The 16,413-nt window shown below is 45.7% G+C and overlaps 1 protein-coding gene across 1 annotated transcript in view; it reads left to right on the top strand.

Moving 5' to 3' along the window:
* MACF1 (microtubule-actin crosslinking factor 1) overlaps nucleotides 1-16,413 on the top strand; it is a 373,337-nt gene that overhangs the window by 204,606 nt on the left and 152,318 nt on the right. Inside the window, 4 exon segments of the mRNA XM_015417776.1 lie at nucleotides 939-1,037; nucleotides 1,274-1,426; nucleotides 1,645-1,733; nucleotides 3,687-3,822. Coding sequence (XP_015273262.1) covers nucleotides 939-1,037; nucleotides 1,274-1,426; nucleotides 1,645-1,733; nucleotides 3,687-3,822 — 477 coding nt within the window.

Raw genomic sequence — 16,413 nt, 5'->3', positions numbered from 1 at the left:
GTGTAGCATTCTAGATGGCCTTCATTCAAGTCATGGCCAGACCTGCTTGGCTTCAGCAGCAGAACTGCATCATAAACTTCAGACTATTCTCTGGACTTCCTTTGTACAGGGATGCCTTTCTCACTAGTGAACCGGAGGCTGAAAAGAATGATGAGAACTTGCTATCAAGCAAACAGACACTTCTGCTTACATTAGGAGGCACTTTCCTTTTCGTTGTATGTAACAGGTGCTGGCCAGTCCCCAAACAACTTTTTGAAGTTGATTGAGCAGGCCTGTTATGTGCAGCTCTGCCTGTTTAAGACTGGCTCAGCCCAAAATCTTGATCTAACTAATCTGCTGATGCAAACCAATTAAAGGTTGAAGCCCTACTGACTGGTTGCTGGTCGTTGAGTTATGGTCAGCCTCCCTCTTCCCACGCCTTTGTGTTCCATGCACCAGGGAAGAGGTCCCCTTCTTTTCTTTTCCCTCAGAGGTTTTTTGTCCTGCCTGAAGAACTGGATGGTTAAGGCTGGACAATCTCATCTAGGACACTGTTTGCTTTTGAGGAGCAGTAAAAAGATGTGGTTTTTGCATTCTGAGGCAAACAGCTCAAGTTGTCCATGTTTACTTGCTGTTTGGAACTTAGGATGTGTTCGCATTGGCCCTGGGACAGACAGAAAGAGCCTCATTTCTTGAGAGCTCAGGGATGTATTTGGAGTCCTTTCCCAGACCTTCCCTCCTTCAGTCCTTCTGTCTTCTTTGCTGTGTTTTTTTCCTTGTAGGGTTTTCCCAAGATTGTCACACTGTCTAAATGTCCATCAATTTGGGCAGGGAGTGGAGACTGAGAAGTTCTGTGTTTAAGAGAAAAATGTGTGTGTGGAGGGGGTTCCATTGCCAGCATTAACAGGCCCCTTTCCTTGTGGTTCTTTCTCTCCCCCCCTCCCCCACCATTCTCCTAGTTTATGGATTTACGGACACGCTATACAGCCCTGGTCACCTTGACGACACAGCATGTAAAGTACATCAGTGATGCTCTCCGGCGCCTGGAAGAGGAAGAAGTAAGGATATGATTTTAAAAAAAACCAATTCTGTGATCACTGTCTTGTAAATCAGTTGTGGCCAGGAAGCAGATTTTTTTTCCTGGATTGGGTTTCCAGCTCTGGGTTGGGAAATACCTGCAGATTTTGGGAGTGGAGCCTGGGGAGGGTGGGTTATGCCATGTATGTGAAAAGACTCATTTGTATATTTATATGAATATATGCCGTGTCTTTTTCATTTTCTTTCCTCCCCCCAGAAAGTGGTAGAGGAGGAAAAGCAGGAGCACGTGGATAAAGTGAAAGAACTCCTGGGATGGATCACAAGTTTCAAGCAATGTGCACAGTTCAAAAGCATCACCCCCAACAGCAAAGAACTAGGAGATATTGAGAAGTCCATTTTGGAGCAGCAGGTATGTATTGGAAAGGCAGGGGGCATTTCCTTGTACCCTTTTGTCAACACAAGATAAACCCTACAAGATTTATTCTGGCCATCCCCGTAATTCATCAGGAGTTGGCTTGCATTCCAGATCTGATGACGTCTTCCTCCTTTGAGGTTCTTCCAGTGCCTCAGCAGTGTATTTTCTTCCTTGCCTTTCTGACTGGTTGGCTCTTTTTTGTTCCTTAACAGGTTCTAAGTGAGGAACTGGCTGCAAAGAAGGAGGAGGTCTCAGAAGCTGTCAAAACTACCCAGATCTTCCTTGCAAAGCATGGCCACAAGTGAGTTTGGGAGGCAGCTGTGCAGATTAGGAAGAATGTGGTTGTACAGCATGGTACAGAATTCCTTGTTGCAAGTCTTTGCTTTTTAACCGCCCACCCCCCATCTCTTCAATTCCAGATTGCTTCACACTTTTCAGGCTCACGGTTGTTCTAAGAAAAGGAAGCTTGGAACCTGTAGAGCTAGGGTTCAGACAAAAGTCTGAAAAGGGAAGATGGATCCTGTTGAACTCAGGGGAGTTCATGTTGTTTCTGAGAGGATGTTTGACCGTGACCCGAGAGGGGTAGGGATGGCTGCCTTTGCAGCCAGTCAGTGGAAGGGTTAGGTAGAGCACATGCCTTGGGTCACTGGTAGAGCACATGCCTTGGATTTAGGAAGTCCAAGTTTCAATTCATGGAATCTTTGGTAAAGTGGTTTGTTGGGGTTTTTTGGTGATTAAGTTGCAGTTGCCTTATAGTAACCCTGTAGGGTTTCAAGGCAGGAGATGAACAGAGGTGGTTTGCCATTGTCTGCCTCTGTATAGCAACCCTGGACTTCTTAGTGGTCTGCCATCCAAGAAATAAGAAGAGCCAACCTTGCTTAGCTTCCAGCATCTGACTGGAGCTGGCTAGTCTTGTCAAGGCCTTTGGTAAACTTTATTGTCAAGAGTATAGTCCATAAAGCACAACAGCTTGTTAAACTTTCTCAGGCTGGTCACTCAATAGAAACACTCAGTAAACTACAGTATACATACAAACACAATTCAGGTCATGGAAGTATCATAATAGAAGGATGATATAATTAACTTAAAAAAAAACTAAAATACATATGTTGACTATAAAAATTAGAAACTTTTGTAAAGTTTCTTGCGTAGTTGGACTGGGAAAGACATCTGTCTTGGACAACTACTGCCACTCAGAGTCCGCAGGCTTCCACTAGGTGAGCCTGTCTTGTCTAGCTCAGTAGAAGGCAGATCCTCTAATCTAGGGCCTGGAATGTCTTCTGGAATGCAGAAGAAGATGAATATCAGTGTTCAGCAATTGCTAAGTCTTTCGGGGTGGCTGGGAGAGGCCAACAAAAGAAGTACTCGAATATGAAGGGAGACACAGTGAAAGTAGAGAAATATTAAATAAATCCCAACAAATAAAAATTAAAAATGTAATGAAAATAGCACAGACGGGGAAAATCACATTACATCCAATATCTCACTAATTGTACAATGTATCAACATCAGAACTTACATCAAATAATATAGGCAGAATGCATCAATGAACCTCTACAGTACACAGAAGGACTAGAACAATAATGGAATAGAATGATGCCTGTGAGCAAGTTGTTTTGAGATATAATAGCTGGCAAAGGCTTCAGGCTCTAGACCCAAAAGACCCTGGGTTTAATCTGGTGAGAACCAGTGTTCCCTCTAAGCTGTGCAGTCTTGTGAGCAAACATTCTACTTTGTGAGCTACTGCCATTAAAGCTGAGCCCCAGGTTCAGTCCCCGGCATCTCCAGATATTTGGAAAGGCGGGATATAAATATAAACAATAAATAAATAAAATACTGGAGCCATCCTTCCTAAGCAAAGACAAAAATGTGTGAGCTGAAGGCTAAAAAACTGTGAGCTAGCTCACACTCACTCAGCTTAGAGGGAACACTGCTCTGGAGCCATCCTTCCTGAGCTAAGACAAAAATGTGTGAGCCAGAGGCTAAAAACCTGAGCTAGCTCACATTAACTCAGCTTAGAGGGAACACTGGTGGGAACCAATGTGGCTGCTCCCCTCCACAATATCCTGTGACCACCTAACCATCACCGGGCCATATCCCACAGGCTGGGAAATCTGAACTTTTCCAATGAAATGTACAAGAATGGGAGCCACTCGGCACAAATATTGTTACAATCCAGGATCTCAATAGGCTGCTTCTGTGGCTACAGATCTTTCAGCTTATATCAAGAAATGTTCTCCATCCTATTCTGCAGGCTTTCTGGCCAGGAGAAGGAGCAAATTGTGACTCAGCTGAATGCCCTGAAGGAGACGTATGACCAGCTATGCAGTGACTCCACAGAGCAGCTCCAGCAACTTCACAGCCACATGGCCCAGGAGACGGCACATAAGGTATCCCTCTTCTCTCCATGCCAGGATCTCCCACATCTGGAATATTTTTCTCCCAGCTGTGAGGGAACAAACTTGTACTTGGTGCATAGGCCATTGTTTTCCACAGCCTGCTGGTGTTTGATAAGTCCATGCAAGTAACCATCATTTCACTCCATCCCCTTTCTTGCATTCTGAACCCTGTTGACAAGTTGATTTCTCAAGGCCAAGCAGGGAGAGCATGTTATAAACATGTTGATGCTTGAAAGGTGGCAGAGCAAGGTTACTAAACTCCTCACCGTCATAAGGCACCTGTAACAACATTAGTTGCCAAGGAGAAGTTTGATGAGTGCAAGTTTTCTTGACAGGATCTGTTGCTTGCCAAGACTTTCTAGCCTCTTGGCTCTGGAAGGAAGCCATGCTGTCCTCAAGGAAGGGCTTTCACCATTCAGCCTGGTTTCCCCAAGTTGGGTATGCTTCCCATTGTTATCTAGAGCTGGAGAGCTTCAAGTTTGCCTTCCTCCATCATTCATTCATTCATTTATTCATTCATTCCTGTCTTCTTAGCACAGCTAAATAAAAGAGAACAGTTTTAAGCATGGATTTCCAGTCAAAGATTACAGGAGTCTTGCAGAGATTCTTTAGAACTAGATTACAAGCAGGGGTAGCAAGAGAAAGAAGGCCACTTTAGCCATGAAAGATTGAGCAATGGCTGGCAGGTGGCAAAAGAACAAAAGGTGATTTAATGTCAAATGAAGGGAAAATGTTATGTGATGAACAAGACGTCCAGTGACGGTAACTAAGGATGTGTCTGGCAAATATTTTATGTTCCTGGCCAGAAGTGAATACTGGGAAAGGGACTTATCACCTCAGCATACCCAGAGGGAAGACTACCCTGCAGTTCTCTACCATCATAAATCCTTCACTGGCCACAAACACCAGACCTTTCTTTCCCTCCTCTTGACCTCAGTTTTGTACCCCCCCCCCCTGCACTGGGCAAAAAGTCTTTGAACATCCATCCTACCTGTTGTTGGTTTGTTGCTCTTCTGGAGTCCTATGTGAATATCTTTGTATATTCTATGTATGTAAGTGTGATATACATGTGTCCCACTGATAACTTTATCTCTGTGTGGAAGTGTTTATAATGCTTGCTAGCTCCTCTGTGTTTTGAAGCACCAGCAGACCAACTTGACCAGGTTAACACCATTTCTGAACTTTATTTGGATGCCTCCTCCAGTACTTCTAGCTGCAGGAAGACCAAAGGGTCTCATTTGGTTCACAGTTCTTTCCCTCTTGTATTGTATTAGAAACCAGAACGCTTTGATTCAGGTTACCCGGTATGGGAGAGTTCCCATGTGAAACAGCAGTGCTGTAAACAGAGGAACAATATTGCAATGTGGGGGGTGGCTGAAAAGGGATGCATGTCTAAGAGGGCTCATTAGAGACTTTCTCAGTTGAATGGAACAGTTTGTCAGTTTTGGTGCTTCATTGTCACAGAGAGCCTTGGGGGAGATCTTCTAACACTCTTTTGCTCGTGGAAAATAGAAGCAACTCTTAGTTGAAAGTGGTTGTTCAATTTAAGGCAAATGGACAGAGGCTAAGAAACCACCCAACCCTTCTGTCCTTCCAACAAATGGCAGAACTCACTGCATTGAGCATGATGTGTCCCTGTATGGTTTCACGTTCCCTGTTGAGTTACCATTCAGATGAATGGGCGTCCTCACTTACAAAATGTTGTGGTGTTCACTAACAATTCTGGAGGTCACACAAAAAAAATAAAAGAATCTTCATACATTGAAAAGAGGAAGAAGCTGTGTGTGGGGGGGGGACGGGACGGGACGAGGTGGGTATTCTTCTCACATTTTTGTGCCAAACAAAACAGTCGCATGCCAGAAGCTAACCCCAAGCTTTTACTCTGTGTGTGCCATTCGGCTGAGCTGCTCCATAAAGGCTCTGTCTTTCACTGCTCACGGCAAACCCCACCATCCTGGTAAGTAAACCGCCTTTTATGACTCCTGTCCTCCTTTTCCCTCTTTCGTGCTTGTTTTTAATATCTGAATGTGCATGTGTGCAGACTCCTGACTCTGGCATTAGGAAGTTGGGAAGGGTTTTCCGGTTGATCTCCAGCCAAGCCCACCTGGGCTAAGGAATTGGGGAAAGGATCTCCTGTGCAGCCCTGTAGCTAGAAAGAGCATAGTTTGTTCTGGGCTTCACATGAAACCTGTGAACTCTACCCCCTGCTAGTCTAAGGAGCCAGTTTGTCTGCATGCTCTTTCAGAGATCCATATCCTACAGCCAGTGAGCCATCTGAACCGGTTCCCTAAATGTGGGGCCAATACAAGGCAATGCAGTCTGAGAACTGCCCAGAGAGCGGTGCTACCACAGGTTCTCCAATATGTCTGGAAGGGGCTTTGGCTCAGTGGTAGAGCCATATTCCTTGTTTGCAGAAGGTCCTGGATTCAATTCCTACCATCCCCAGTTTGGAAAGGATCAGGTAGTCAGTGATGTGAAGGACTTCTGCCTGAGACCCCGGAGAGCTGCTGCCAATCTGAGTAGATAGTATTGGCTTTGATGGACCAAGGGTCTGGTTCAGTGGAGAGGCTGTAGTTCAGTGGTAGAGCCTCTGTTTGTCATGTAGAAGATCTGAGGCTTCTCCAGTTAAGGATTAGGTAGTAGGTGATATGAAAAACCTCAGCCTGAGAACTTGGAGAGCCACTCCAGTCTGAATAGACAGTACTGACTTTGATGGACCATTGGTCTGATTCAGTATAAGGCAGCTTCATGTGTTCATGTTCCCTTCTTTCTCTGGCTGTACTTCCCAGTTTAGTGATAAAAGTGCTAAAGTAAGTATAAATTCCTGTTAATTGCTGCTAGAGACAAAACTCTGAGCAGATCTGAGGCTCTGTTGGGTCCTGTTCTGAATGGATTTAGTTCCTGAGAAGTTAACACAGATGACAACCAGTTCCTATGTGTTGTGTAGATGCACAGCCAGCCATAATGTTGTTAGGAGCCCCTGAGTCACCAGTGCGGTTTTGTTCTACTTTAGATTTTTGCATTTTAGAAGACCGGGCAGCCTTCTGAAACAATGTGGTCAAGGACGAATTGTGGAGTACCCCCAAGAGTGGCTGTTGTGTGGTTGGTAGAAACAGGTTGATGGAACGGCTGCATGGTCTTGACTTCCACTTGCCTGCTGACTCATGGTTGTTGTGCATGTCTCTGGGTGCTGTAATAACCAAGTTCATGAGGAGCTGGTGAAATGCATAGTTGGCAGGAGGTGTGCATCTTCCCATCCTTCTTCCTTTCCTCCATATGGGCAATCTGTATTGTTGGTATTTGTGCAGTCTGTCATGTTTATTGGCACTGTGGAGAGTGCATGTCAGTCGCTCCTGGTGTTTCTCTCTCTCTCTCTCCCCCCCCCCCTTTATCCATTGATCTTTATGTGGAACAGTGCGGCTGCTTGGTTATTTTTGTTGCCTTTGCTGCTTTGCTGCTCTTGATGGGTGTCCGAAATGTCTCAGTGATGCCATACGTGGCTGGCTAGATTGAGCTCCAAAGACGCCATTGCAAGGCCAAATCTTCACTAGCACTAATTTTGCTCCATGTTGTTAAACATTCAGTGAATTCCTTTATTCCCTTTTGGGGATCTGCTCTCTAGCACAGACTTGATTTAGAAGTCTGAGACATCCTTGGATTTTGGGGTGCATAAAAACTTGACTTCTCTTTCTTATGGCGTCTCCAGTTCTGAGTTAATTTTCTCCCCCTCTCCTTCTTCCTCTTTAGGGAATCGAGATTATCTCAGGAGTGCTAGACCTTGGCACTATGGAAGTCCTTCCTGTTTTTGGCGCCATGCAGAAAGGTCTCATAGACCAAGAGACAGGCCTGAATTTGTTGGAGGCTCAAGTGATCACAGCCGGTCTAATGGTTCCTGATACCAATGAAAAGCTCTCTTTGGCCGAGGGTCTGGCAAGAGGCATCATAGACTGTAGAACCCATCAGCTTCTCTGGGAACTGCAAGAAGTCATCCAGTTGGTAAACCAAGCTGACCTAAAAGAAAAGCCACTTCTTCCTCTTGTGGCCCTGATGGAGGACGGCACAATCAGTGAGAGCCTTGGGCTGAAAATCTCAGAAGTTCAGCTTGTCACTGGGGGGTTAATAGACTCTTTCAGTCATGGGAGAATAGGCTTAGAAGAGGCACTTCAAAGAGGCCTTGTTACTACAAGCTTTCATGGGAAACTGACATCTCACTTGAGATCTTGCAAGGACTTGATCGATCCCAATTCAGCCAAGAAAACTTGCTTGAATGACCTGATGCGCCAATGCATCCTTCACCAGGAGACAGGGCTGAGGTTGCTGCCCGTAAAACAGCTGGCGGGAGGGATGGTGAACTTGAAATCAGGCAGCAAAGTTAGCATATTTTGTGCAGTTCAGGAAGGCTTGATAGAGAAGCAAGTGACGGTGAGGCTACTGGAAGCGCAGCTCTTTGCTGGTGGCATTGTGGACCCCAAAAGCGGCCACCGGTTGACTGTGGATGAAGCCGTAAGGCATAATTTGATTGACCAAGATCTAGCATGTGCCCTTCTGGTACGACAACTTCAGACAGGTGGCATTATAAATACAGTTACAGGGGAAAGGCTTTTGCTAGATGATGCAGTAAGGAAAGATTTGGTAGCATCCAGGATTGCTGTGGTGATCCTGGAATCTCTGTGGTCATTTATGGGTCTTCTGTGGCCTGAGTCAGGTGAGATTCTCCCTGTTATGGATGCCTTGGAGCAAGATATCCTGTCCTCTGAGCTAGCCCATAAGATTCTTAGCATGAGACATTGCATCAAGGCACTTTATATCCCTGAAACTAGAGAAATATTGTCCTGGAAGAAAGCTGTGGATCGTGGGATCCTGGACAGGGACACTGCCAAGAAACTGAAATCAGTTGGCCTTCCTGACGTCATGCCAAAGATGCCTCTGGCAGACTCCCCAGCTAGAAATAAAAGAAGCATTCTTTCCTCCAGTGGCCAAACAGATCATTGGGACCAAAGTGAGCTTCCACTGAGAACAAATGAAGAAGAAATGTTGTTTTATTTGATGAACCACAGTTACATCAATGTTCACAATGGCCAGAGGTTGCTTCTAATAGACAGGGAGTTACGCGACTTTTCTGAAATGCTTGCACCAGCCCATAATAACGGCAGTGACACTCACCTCTTTGAAGCTAGTAAAACCCACCCCCCAAAACTGGATATTCATGAAGAAGATAAGAGTGTAATTTTAGGAGCCAGTGTCTGTGATGAATTAGCTTCAAAGGTTCTTGAGCCTTCTTTAGATATACCAGAAAAAGGGTCAAATGTTTCTGTACCTCATAAAAAGGCAGAGATGGAAGATGCCGGGGAAAGTGTGAATGTGAAGAATCAGGAGAGGAAAACTGATGCTACAGAAAATAGTGAAATTGACGAGTCAAAATTTTATCTACCTGATGAAAAGGCAGAGATGAAAGATGCAGGGGAGAATGTGACTGTGAAGAGTCAGAGGGAAGCTGATGCTGCAAAGAACTTTAAGAGTGAAATGAATGAATCAAACATTTGTCTACCTAATGAAAAGGTTGAGATGGAAGATGCTGGGGAAAATGGGAATGTGAAGAATAGAGAGAGGGAAGCTGATGCTACAGAAGACTTAAAGAGTGAAATCAGTGTCTCCAAAAGAGAGCAAGACCTAATGATGCTCCAGAATAACCATGAAATGGAATTATCAGGATATACATTTATGAAGGACTCTGCTTTTGAAACACAACTCAGGGATACAGAGATTGTAAAAGAAGACCCAATGTTAGCAGAACCATCAGTAAGAGAAAATATGGTTTTCACAGCTCAAACGAGAATCCCTGAAATAGAAAGAAATAGTGGGGCAAAGGATGCTGGCCTGTTCACTGATGTTTTGAAGAAGGTGGAGGAATTACAATACTTGAAAGAGAGAACTTTGAATAAGGTGGGTCTTGCAATGAAAGATGGAGATCCTGAGGCTGTCCAATTCTCAAACATGGAAAAAGCTGAGAATGGATCACCAGAAGCTGTCTTTGAGGAAGCTGAAGGGAAATGCACAGAGGAGCATATTAAAGAACAGCTGTTGGGTATAAGAGAAGAACTGGTTCATTTCCATAAAATTGAGATTCCTGAGTCACCGGAACTATCCCCAGGAATGGGAAGTAACAGTACTCTGAAGATGTTGTTAACACAGCTCCAGAATGGTGGCATCATTCATGAGCAGACAGGCAGGAAGATGCTTCTGGATGAGTCCATTGCCTGTGGTGTTGTGCCTAGCCATACAGCTGTCAAACTGATGGGGACGATGCGGATGTTTGGTGGCTTCTTCGATGCACAGACTTGTGAATCGTTAACCACAGAAGAAGTCATCGGTGAAGGGCTGATGGATGAGGAACTGCTGCAGAAGGTGCTGGCCTCTGACCAAGCCATAAGCGGTGTCATAGATCCACTCACCAAAACCCTTTATTCTGTCAAGGATGCATCTGAGGTTGGTCTCTTGGACAAGGAAACAGCTGCAAGGATTCTGGAAGGGCAGATAGTCACTGGCGGCATTGTTGACTTTAAGCGTGGCAAGAAAATCTCCGTCACATTGGCTTCCAACCTTGGCCTGATACAACCATCCAGTCAAGAATACCTTAAAAAACTAGAGAAAGCATCTAAAGGGAAAGGAGCTGACGATGCAACCCAAGAAAAACTGATAGCTTTGCAAGTTGAAATATGTGGCATCTTGGATCCTCAAACTAAAAAGCCTTTGACCGTCACCCAAGCAGTAGAAAAAACGCTCCTGGATAAGGAGAAGGCCTTTCAGTTGTTAACCAAGCAGATAGTTGATGGAGGAATCCTTCACCACAAGACAGGCATGAGACTTTCATTAGAGGATGCCATGCAGCATGGATTGATTGGCCAGGACTTCTACGAAGAACTCAAAAAAGCTGAAAGCGTGTGCCTGCACCAGTATACTAATCCAGAAACAAAGAAACAAGTGTCCTCCTCTGAAGCCATATCTCTAGGACTAATGAGCCCAAATTTTCAAAGCAAAGTTCAAGAAATACAAGCTTCAACTGGAAGTATATTTGACCCTGTGTCGTGCCAGAAAATTACTTTGACTGAAGCTGTGAAAGAAGGATTATTGCCCAAAGCAATTATGGAAAAAGCAGTGTCTTCTGAAATGAAACATGCAGTCATTCATCCAGACAGCTGTAGATTGGTCCCTTATTCACAGTTGGTTAGAAAGAGTAAAATTGACATTGAATCAGGGCAGAGATATCTGGAGGTGGTTCCCTTTCAATTACTGAAAGATGAAGCAACTGGGAACATAATTCCATGTGCTCAGGCAATAAAGCTTGGCAAGATTGACCCCATGCTTGCTTTGAGGTTGTTGCAGGCTCAAGCAGACACTGGTGGCATCATGGATGTTTCTTCTGGCCAGAGGTTATCTCTGGCATCTGCTCTGGAACAAGAAATGGTGGATGAAGATATGGCTGCAGCCATTGCAGTGAATCAACTGTTGACTGGAGGGATAGTTGATGCCAAGAGTGGAGGCAGAGTAGCATTGGAGGTGGCTGTTGAAAAAGGTATCATCAGCAAAAAGCTAGGCAATATAGTTCAAGAAATTGTGCAGATCACCCATGATAAATCTGACCACAAAGACTTGGATGAACATAACTGTTATGCATTATTGGTGCAAAAGGGTGCTTTAAAGATGGAAGCTTTGCCTGTATGTAATGATGACGTCACAAAGAGTAACAATGAGAAACAGGGAGTTGAAGCTGAAGCAATGGGCACAAATGAAGATGCGCTTAATGATTATTTGGAAGGAATTCAGGAGGTGTCAAAAGAGATGGACGAAGCAGTGTCTGTTTCCCTCCCGCTCACTTCAACTTTAGACAGTTTAGCTAGTCAGCTTTTAGGAGGAAGTGAGCTGGCCCAGGAGCTCTCCTCAATGTTGGACCCAGAGGCTATGAGAATAAGGACCCAGAAAAAAAATATTGGGAGAAAAAGAAGGTTGAGGGGGAAAGAATCCCAGAAAGGGGAGATAGAAAGGCAAGCCAGAGGTGGTCGAGTGATAGAAAAGCAGCTGGAAAGAATTGTGTCTTTGGAGAAGTCTGTAATGAGTGAAATGAGGAATGTGACGATTAATGGGGATCAGGAACAAAGAGAGGGAGCATTTGTGGGAGACAGTGGAGATCAGACAGAGGGTGACACTGCAGCCCTTGTAGCAAACGGAGATGTGCTGTTAGAATCCCTAGAGATGTTGGGATCAACGGAATTAGGGTCTGTAGGTCATAGAGGGGAAGGAGAAGCTTGTGTGGATGCAAATGAACTGGCCACTGTTGCAAAACCTGAAAAGCAAACCTCAGCTAAAGTACCACTTGCAGATACTAAGACTCAGCATCTCAGCCAAGGATCCAAAGTAGTGGGAACTCTTATCCCTCCAGTAATTGATCTTAAAACCACAAAAAAGAAGACGACGAAAAAGGACAAAAAGCAGGGTTCAGTCCCAAGAGAACCAATGAAGTTGTGTGAATTTTCTGAAGAAAAACAATCCCTTCCCCTTCCAGATTCTACGAGAATTTTGATGAGAATGACCAAAGATTCGTTGAGCTCTGAGACGCAGAAATCCATCAGGGAGCATTCATCTGGGCATTGGGCAAAAAATCTGACCACACAAAGACAACCTGCAGCGTATGAAAAGGATGACAACCAGGCACTTGAAAGAGAAAAGAAGCAGCTTCAAGAGAAAGAGGACATTGCTGATGCTCAGAAAGTGAGCATTCCTCCAAACAAAGGCACTCCCAGGGAACTAACTGAACGAACTACTAGAATTGATCATGAGTCCTTGGTGGTAGCAGTAAATATCCTTGAAGAAAGCGCATCTTGGGAAAAAGGCAAGGAGCCACTTATACCAGAAGATAACCAGATACCCAGCATAATTGCTGTGGGTGATACAGAATCCCCTGAGACAAAGACACAAGCCCTTCAAGAGCATACAACCCACGAGATAAGCAGAGCAGATGGGAGTTGTGATGTTCAAGAGCCAAACATAGCTGCTGGGGCAGAGGAGACGTGGAAGGTGTACCCTGATGGAGGACAGTTGTCTGAGCTGATGGCAGGGATGCTTCAAGAGGGAGAGCTTCCAAGAGGCGAGAGGGATGCTTCCAAAAAGTTAGCTGTGCAAGAGAATGAAGACCTGGAAATGACCAGAGAGAGTGAGAGTGTTGGTGAAGGAGGGCAAGATACCTCGAAGCAGCCCTTCAAACCTGCTAAGGTAGGTGGCTTTATTAAAATTAATCTAATGAGCATGTGTGCATATTTGATGAGCTGGATAGGTGGTCAATATGAGAACATATCTGGGAGTTAGATGTTCATGTGCCAAGCTTGGACTGCCAACCTTGGGTGAGCCCTAATTTTTCTGGCCTTTCATACCTGTTTGGCATCCAAGAAGGCAGGTCAGCTGTGAAGGAACAGGCAGAGGGGCCAGGGTGGGTGGAAGCCTCAACTCCCTAACTCAAGTTGGCCTTCCTCTCTGGAAGGGGAAGAGTGCTTGCCCATTATATAGGTCATAGTAATGGCAGGTCTCTTCCTAATTATTTGTTATTAAAGATATCACATATAAGTAGGGTTGCCAACTTCCAGGTGGGACCTGAAGATCTCCCAGAATTACAACTGACCAACAGACTACAGAGATCAGTTCCCTTAGAGGAAATGGCTGCTTTGAAGGGTGGACTCTGTGGCATTATAACCTGCAGAACTCCCTCCCCTCCCCAAACCCCGCCCTCCTCAGGCTCCACCCCTAGATGTCCAGGAATTCCCAAACATGGACCTAGCAAACTTACATGTGACAGAGAAATCTAAGGACCAAAATGGAAGTGATGGAGGTGTCTTCCATACAGGCTGTGATTTGGGGTGGTCTCTTTGGTGATGTGGCTGCAGTTAAAGCACAGCAGCAACGGGGCCTCCATGTGGAAGGTTTCCTACCTGTTGTCCTGCCCCAATCCCCTTTACAGAGAGAACTTTACAAATCTAAATGACAGCCCAATGCCTTCCAAAGCAAAAAACCCAAAACCAAAAGTCTTAATTACGAGTCATATCTTGGGGAGGTAATGACAAGGTTGCCCTATGAATCCCTCTTAAGAGAGAATTCCACAAGATGGTGGCTACTGCCAAGGACGTCCTGCTCCTTTCCCCCCTTTTTTAAAAAGTTTCTAAACAAAACCATTATAAAATGTTTTTACAAAAATGATATCACAAAACAAAAAAAGGAATAAATAGTGCTGCTCTTACTGTCAAAGATATGTAGGTAACATTAGCTGTGATCCCAGCACAAAAAAGAATATGAGATTGACCGGGGTGGGGGGGAGTAGAACAGAAACAGAATGATGTGGAGCTTTTGTTTTTTGTCTTTGACTTCCCAGGCTCTTTGCAGCAAACAGCTTTGCCTGGATCATGATGAGAAACTGGTTGCATTCCTGTCCAGGGTGCGCAGTATCGAGATGCAAATCCAGCAGGCTCAGCTTGCAGAGCAGAACTTAGAGGCACAGAAGGAATTGCTACACCAGGCTGTGGTAAGGGGGCTCCTGCCTTAGAACAAATTCTGCTTCTGTGAAAGGCCTCTGTAGTCTTAAAAGGTCTTGCCACTGGAAGGGGAGGACTTTGTTGTTTCAGTTTCCATACTATAAAATGGGAATAATCTAGTTAGGGAGCTGGTATAGTGATGATTTGTGTGGCCCAATGGGATGAGAAAACAGCCCCACCATAATTATTTGAGCTAAGAAAGTGTATTATGCCCTTGCTGTCTCTCACAAGCATATGTAGTTTTTGCGAAATGTTAATCTTCACACCCGTGCTCAGCCTAGGGTTGCCTACTCCAGGTTGGAAAATACCTGGAGATTTGGGGGAGCCTGAGGAGGACACGTTTTGCAAAGGAGAGGGACTTCAGTGGGATATAAGGCCACAGAGTCCACCTTCCAAAGTGGCTGTTTTCTCCAGGTGAGCTGAACTCTATTGCCTGGAGATCAGTTGTAATATCAGGAGATCTCCAGCCACCACCTGGAGGTTAGTAACTCGACCACACCCCATTTCTCCACTGTTATTTCCATTGTACTGTCATAGGGTTCCCAAGTCTGAGCGGTGCTGGAGCGGCGGACTCCAGCGCTGCTCTGGGAGTGCATGACCACGCCGGGCACGCTGGGGGCGGGGCCACGACCATCTGAGGGAAAACCATAGAGTTTTCCCTCGGATGACCGTGGCCCCGCCCCCAGCGTGCCCGGCGTGGTCGCGTAACTTCCGGGTGACGTGCATGTTGTGTGCTTTGGGGGTGGGGTTCCCCCCGGGGCCCAATCCGCCGCCGGCGGGGAACGGGCCTCTGGGGCGCCCCCCCCCGGGGGGGGGGACTTGGAAAGCCTATACTGTTAGCCCAGAAAGCATGTGGATTGCTCAAGGCTGTGCAGAGAGTTAATGGCCAAGGTGCAGCTGGACTCCGGTCTCCTGCACTCCTCTCTAGTAGGCCGGCCTCTGGATCACAATATGGCACTTTGATTCTTACTTGATACAGCTGTTTGGCACTGGTCCGTTTTCATGCTTGGCCAGTGACACAAGCCTGAAAGCCGTGGAGCCTACTGTTTGAGCAGAATCAGCAGGACCTGGCTGGGACTGAGAAACTTTGGAGGCGGACAGAGGGAGTGTTAGGATCTAGTTTGTTACAGCCTTGGCAGCCATTTTAGGTTTGCTTGATTTTTGGCTGACCTGAGTCGTCTTGCCCTTTTAGGCTTTGGACACAGAGCTGAAGAGCCTGTCAGCTCCAGTGAATCAGGAGCTGGAAGAAGTGAAACGGATTGTGTCCAACCCTGCTCCCGAGATCCCTCAGCAACTGCTGAGGGCTTTGGGAAAAGATGCCAAGAACCTTCAGAAGTTTTTTGGCTCCGTGAGTGAGGTCTCAGCCTCTTGGCTGCTAAACCTTCGTACTGCAGCAGAAGCTGAAAAGGTACTGTCTCTTTTACAATTCAGACCTCAAGTTTTATGCTCTCTGAAGCCCAGAAACGTTAGAGTTTGTCAAAGGGGGCTCCTGTTCTCTAGAATACAAATGCTTTGTGATATATACGATGCTTCCACACTATCCCCTTCTCTCAAACAAGGTTGAATAGGGGCCAGTTCTGCTTTGCCCGTGATGTCTGCATCTGAGTTTGTGTGCATTTGAAGGCTGGAAGAAAAGTGTTTTTGTGAAAAGCGTCTGTGTGTGTGTGTGTGTGTGGGGGGGGGTTACCAACTTCCAAATGGGGCCTGGAGTTCCCCAGAATTACAGTTGATCTCCAGATGACAGAGATCGGTTCCCCTGGAGAAGATGGCTGATTTGGAGGGTGCCGTCTATGTCATTATACCTACTGAGGTCCCTCTGCTCCCCAAGCTCTGCCTTCCCTGGGGCTCCACCCCTAAAATCTCTAGGAATTTTCCAACCCAGAGTTGGCAAGCCTATCCTTGGGGCAATAGCAATATTTTCCACATTCTGAATAACTGTTTGGGTGTAGCTTTCCCACCCCAGATTTTTTACTACCTTTTTTACTTCATGTGAGCTCATTCACAAGAG

Source organism: Gekko japonicus, unplaced genomic scaffold (genome assembly GCF_001447785.1).
Source record: "Gekko japonicus isolate JY-2015 unplaced genomic scaffold, Gekko_japonicus_V1.1 scaffold203, whole genome shotgun sequence".
NCBI lineage: Eukaryota > Metazoa > Chordata > Lepidosauria > Squamata > Gekkonidae > Gekko > Gekko japonicus.
This window is presented reverse-complemented; position numbering and strand designations above follow the sequence as displayed.